Below are 5689 nucleotides of genomic sequence, written 5' to 3'. Positions count from 1 at the left end.
CCCCGTGTTCTAGTACCTATGGAGGCCCCCCCCCCCCACTTTCTGGAAGTGTCCTCTCATTCCCAGGCAGGGAAAATCTCTTGGCCTCATTCTCTCCCCAGCTCACTCCTGTACAAACAGGCTCAAGGCTATCCTCTGCAAACAATGGTTTCCACACTCCTGTGTGCTAGGGACAGATATCCTCCGAGTCACTTGTGGAGAGCTGGGAGCTCTTTTGGAGTGACACCCGGTGCTCCCTTTAAGCTGTGGAGTCTTCTTAGCAAAAATTCCGCTTTGTGAGCTGCTGGCATTCAAGTTGTGAGCGAGCAATTTGGCTCCTGCATAAATTAGTCTGCTCTGGAGCCCTCCCTTCCTGAGCTGAGACAAAAATGTGTGAGCCGGAGGCTAAAAAAACTGTGAGCTAACTCACACTAACTCAGTTCAGAGGGAACACTGGCTGACATCTGAAGCGATGGGATACGATTGGAAGTGAAAACGGTGGGATCACGGTATGCCCGTGGAAGTCTTCTTGGTCAGCAGTTCCCACCCTTTTCAGTATAGTATTCCCCAAGTCCAAATGTACTTGGTATGGTGTTCCATCTAGAGCTAGCCCAAGGTTTTTGGGTGGCCTAGGCAAACTGTGATCTGGACCAGTGGATCGTCGCAACGCTTCTCTTTTGTTTTTTTCCCCTCTGCGTTCCCCCCAAATTCCTTACCCTAATGAGTTCTGTTTTTGCTGCCAGCCGAACAGCAGGAAACTCCTGGTCAGATTCCAGGCAAAACTGAAAAACTATCCAGTCCCGGCATTGTTCAACCAGCTGCAGCTGCCCCGGAGGATGGCATTCAAGAGGGCACTGTTCCCATTGCCAGGTAATCTCAGCGTGTAGCTCTGCAGTGCTGGATAGCATCCGGTTAGAGAGAAATATCCTATCATGCACAGTGGCGGACCTACATTTTTGGGACCCCGAAGCTTGAGCTGTTATGGGGAACCCTTCTCAACCGGCTACAACAGGGCAACATCCAACAAGGTCCAAAGGGCCTGAATTGAGAACTCGGTTGTCTTTTTATGGTTCGGACTGGCCAAAGGCTGAGCTGTAGAACTATTAAGCCGTGCACCAACGAAGGATTCGAGGATCCAGCCGCCAAAAAGGAGGCTATGAAAAGATTCTGGGGAACTCGATGAGCCCAGACAGCTGTCAGTTCGGGTGCTGCAAGCCTCCGAGGAAATTTTGAAATAGAGTTGCCAAGTCCCCCCGGGGGAGGGGAAACCCCTGCCTGAGAGGCCCGTTCCCCGCCGGCAGGGATTGGACCGCTGGGGGGACCCCGCCCCCAAAGCACGTGACACGCCTGGCATAAACACGTCACCTGGAGGTGACGCAATCACGTCGGGCACGTTGCAGGGGGGTGCTCTATCATCCAAGGGAAAACTCTATGGCTTTCCCTCGAATGATTGTGGCCTCGCCCCAAAGGGCCTGACGCGATTGCGTCACTTCCGGGTGACGTGATTGCGGCGTGCGCGCGAAGTGCACAGGCCAGGAGACTCCCGGGGACGTCCGGGACTCCCCCTGCTATTACGAAGGTAGGGCTTGGCAACCCTATTTGGAAATCTGATCAATGACATGTTGAGGCCATATGAAATGGGTATCAGGGCGTATTCTAAGGTCAATATTAAGTACTTCAACTCATTGGCTGAAGAGTCTGTCACTAAAATAGCCTTATTTTAATAACAAAAGAGAGCCAGTTTGGTGTAGTGGTTAAGTGTGTGGAACCAGGTTTGATTCCCCACTCCTCCACCTGCACCTGCTGATGTGACCTTGGGTCAGTCACAAGCTCTGGCACAGCTGTCCTTAAAAAAGAGCAGTTTCTGTCAGAGTTCTCTCAGCCCCGCCTACCTCACAGGGTGTCTGTTGTGGGGAGGGGAAGGGAAAGGAGTTTGTGAGCCGCTCTGAGACTCCAAGTGAAGGGCGGGGTATAAATCCAATCTCTTCTTCTTCTTCAAACAAAAAAAAAAAGTCCATCAATTTTGTTGAAAAATTCACTCAAAAATTTTTTTATTCGTTCCGGGTCCCTTCCAGGATTAGGGGCTCTGAAGCTTAAGCTTCATTATTTTCATAGTAGATCCGCCCCTGACTACGCAGCTCCTACTTCAGGCTGGGGAAGGTGAACTGAAATACACATTGGTGGTATTGGTTCAGAATTTAGACAGGGAGATCACATCTGGATACTCTCTAGGATAGCTGGCATGTCACGGAGAAAAGTTGTTGCCTCGCTTTCTCCCATACTGGGGGATTACAGCAGAAAAGAGCAGGAGTCCAGTAGCACTTTGAAGACTAGCAAAATCTGTGGCAGGGGAGGAGCGTTCGTGAGCCACTGCTCACTTCTTCAGTTACAGCTAGAACCAAGCTAGTCATTGTAGCTGTTGTCTGAAGAAGGGAGCAGTGACTCACAAAAGCTTCTAGTGTCCTGAAATTGCTGAGCGGTCGGGTTAGAACGGGTTAGAACGGATAAAAGGAAGTACTTCTTCACCCAAAGAGTGATTAACACTTGGAATTCACTGCCACAGGAAGTGGTGGCGGCTACAAGCATGGACAGCTTCAAAAGGGAATTAGATAAGCATCTGGAGCAAAGGTCCATTACAATCTAACAGCTACCAGTGGATTGTGTAAAAAGGATGTAAATTGACTGGTATTTATTAGATTGTACAAACTGATGCTCTGTCATCTTGGTGCTGGGGGGGGTCAACAGTGGGAGGGCTTCTGATGTCCTGGCCCCACTGGGTGGACCTCCTGATGGCACTGGTATTTCTGGCCACTGTGTGATACGGAGTGTTGGACTGGATGGGCCTTTGGCCTGATCCAACATTGGCATCTCTTATGTTCTTATGTTCTTATATTCCTGGCCCCACTGCTGGACCTCCTGATGGCACCTGGTATTTTTGGCCACCATGTGTGACACAGAGTGTTTGACTCGATGGGCCACTGGCCTGATCCAACATTGGCTTCTCTTATGTTCTTATAGATAAACATATGGAGCAGAGGTCCATCAGTGGCTATTAGCCAGAAGGTGTAGATAGGAACTCTCAATCTGGGGCAAATGATGCTCTGTATTCTTGGTGCTTTGGGGGGGGGGGCAACAGTGAGAGGGCTTCTTGTGTCCTGGCCCCACTGGTGGACCTCCTGATGGCACCTGGTATTTTTGGCCACCGTGTGTGATACAGAGTGTTGGACTGGATGGGCCATTGGCCTGATCCAACATTGGCTTCTCTTATGTTCTTATAGATAAACATATGGAGCTGAGGTCCATCAGTGGCTATTAGCCACAAGGTACAGATAGGGACTCTGGGGCAAGTGATGCTCTGTCTTCTTGGTGCTTGGGGGGGGGGCAACAGTGGGAGGGCTTCTAGTGTCCTGGCCCCACTGGTGGACCTCCTGGTGGCACCTGGTATTTTTGGCCACCGTGTGACAGAGCATTGGACTGGATGGGCATTTGGCCTGATCCAACATTGGCTTCTCTTATATTCTTAAAGCTCCTCCCCGCCACAAATTTTGTTAGTCTTTCAGGTGCTGCTACTCTTGCTCTTTTTTACTGCTGCGGGCAGACTAACACGGCTCCCCATCTTGGTCTTTCTCCTTGGGGCATTACACAGCGTTAAGGCTGGCGATGAAGAAATTGAAATTGATCGGGATTTTTTTTTTCTTCCTTGGCTCCATCGTCAACCAAAAGGGAGACCGCAGCCAAGACATGTCCTCTGGACACGTTTCAGCTTGTCTATATCTCCTTCTTAAATTGCAGTGCCCAAAACTGAACACAGTACTCTAGGTGTGGTCTAACCAGAGCAGAGTAAAGGGATAACCATCCGTTCGTGTGATCTGGACACTTTCATAGAATCATAGAATGTTAGAGTTGGGAGGGACCTTGCAGGTCTAGTCCAACCCCCTGCACTCTTTACTTAGTTATGTTGACGCAGCCCAAAATTGAAAAGCTCCATCGGATACAGGTTCCGACAAGCTTTGACTCTCAAAAGCTTACACCCTGGTGCTCCTGGACTCAAATCTTGTTGTCCTGTAGAAGAACTTTCATAGCTATAACTTACTGGGAAAGAGCCGTCACCGCTTGCTTCTCATTCCAAAGGATCTTTTGGTGGGTGTTTTGGGTATCCCATTTGAAGTAGTAGGCTGAAGGGACTCTGCACTGGGGTGGGTTCGGGTCTCTCATACGTTCTGCTTACATTATGGTCCTTCCTCCTTTATAGAACACCCCAGATCATGGGGGAATCTGGTGTCAGCTGGGATGTGCAGAGAGAAGTTCACGTTGAGACCGTGGGGCCGACCTCTGTCTACACAGTGGAGAAGAGTGATGCAAGTAAGATGGCCCACTACGTATTCAAGCTTGAAGTCAGCATGAACACACACATGAAGCTGCATTACATTGAGTCAGACCCTTGGTCCATCAAAGTCAGTGCTGTGCACTCAGCACTCAGACTGGCAGAGGCTCTCCAGGGGTACAGGTGGCGGTCTTTCACATCACCTGCCCCCTGATCATAGACATCATAGAATGTTAGAGTTGGAAGGGACCTTGCAGGTCATCTAGTCCAACCCCCTGCACTCTGCAGGAGCATAGTCGAAAGATAGCCCGATGACATACCCGAAAGATAGTCGTCCAGCCCCTGCTTGAAAATGTCCAGCGAAGGAGCCTCCACCCCCTCCCGAGGCAGTCTGTTCCACTGCTCAACCACTCTCACAGTTAGGAAGTTTCTCCTGATATTTAGCCAGTATCGACTCCCTTGTAATTTCCACCCATTAGATCTAGTCTTGCAATCCGGAGCAAGAGAGAATAGATCCGCTCCATCTTCTACATGAAAGCCCTTCAGATATTTGAAGACTGCAATCGTGTCCCCTCTAAGTCTCCTCTTTCCCAGGCTAAACATACCCAACTCTCTCAGCCTTTCCTCCTAAGACTTGGATCCCAACCCTTTCACCATCCTGGTTGCCTTCTTCTGGACATGCTTGTCAATATCCTTCCTAAAATGTGGTGCCCAAAACTGGATACAGTGCTCCAGGTGACACAGTACTCCAAACTGGACACAGGACTCCAGGTGAGGCCTGACCATAGCAGAATAGAGGGGAACTACCACCTCCCGTGATCTGGATGCGGTGCTTCTCTTAATGCATCCTAAGATTGCATTAGCTTTTTTCGCAGTCACATCGCACTGCAGGCTCATGTTTAGCTTGTGATCATTAACTGGAGATGCCGGGGATAGAATCTGCGATCTTCTGCATCTCAAGCGGATGCTCTATCACTGAGCCACGAACCCTCCCAAACAGCAGAAGACATTAGCAAATCAAGTTGCCCTATACTCAATCAGTCCATTAAGGTGTTGATGGACAGTGGTAGAAAAACCCAGTGTTCTGGATGAGTACATTTAGGCCATATTCAGATGTTGATGTGCACTTAAGAAACCCTAGACATGAAGTCCTTTCCGCATCTGCCTGCCACTCCGAATTTTCACAGTGTTCAAGTCGAGGCAATTTTGGACAGTGGTAGAAAAACCCAGTGTTCTAGATGAGTACATTCAGGCCATATTCAGATGTAGAGCCAGTTTGTGTAGTGGTTAAGTGTGCGGGCTCTAATCTGTGAGAACTGGGTTTGATTCCCCACTCCTACACTTGCAGCTGCTGGATGACCTTGGGCAAGCCATAGTTCTGTCACA

At 49.5% G+C, this 5689-nt stretch overlaps 1 protein-coding gene across 1 annotated transcript in view; it reads left to right on the top strand.

Annotated features, from left to right (window-relative positions):
* Nucleotides 1-5689, top strand: part of LOC107118691 (obscurin-like) — a gene marked incomplete at its 3' end in the record, with an annotated part of 32998 nt that overhangs the window by 1956 nt on the left and 25353 nt on the right. Inside the window, exons 2-3 of the mRNA XM_015421052.1 lie at nucleotides 723-849; nucleotides 4232-4341. Coding sequence (XP_015276538.1) covers nucleotides 723-849; nucleotides 4232-4341 — 237 coding nt within the window. The remainder of the gene's footprint in view (nucleotides 1-722; nucleotides 850-4231; nucleotides 4342-5689) is intronic.

The sequence above is a fragment of the Gekko japonicus genome, unplaced genomic scaffold (assembly GCF_001447785.1).
Source record: "Gekko japonicus isolate JY-2015 unplaced genomic scaffold, Gekko_japonicus_V1.1 scaffold5510, whole genome shotgun sequence".
NCBI lineage: Eukaryota > Metazoa > Chordata > Lepidosauria > Squamata > Gekkonidae > Gekko > Gekko japonicus.
The sequence above is the reverse complement of the archived record's forward strand: the minus strand, read 5'-3'. Positions and strand labels throughout refer to the sequence as shown.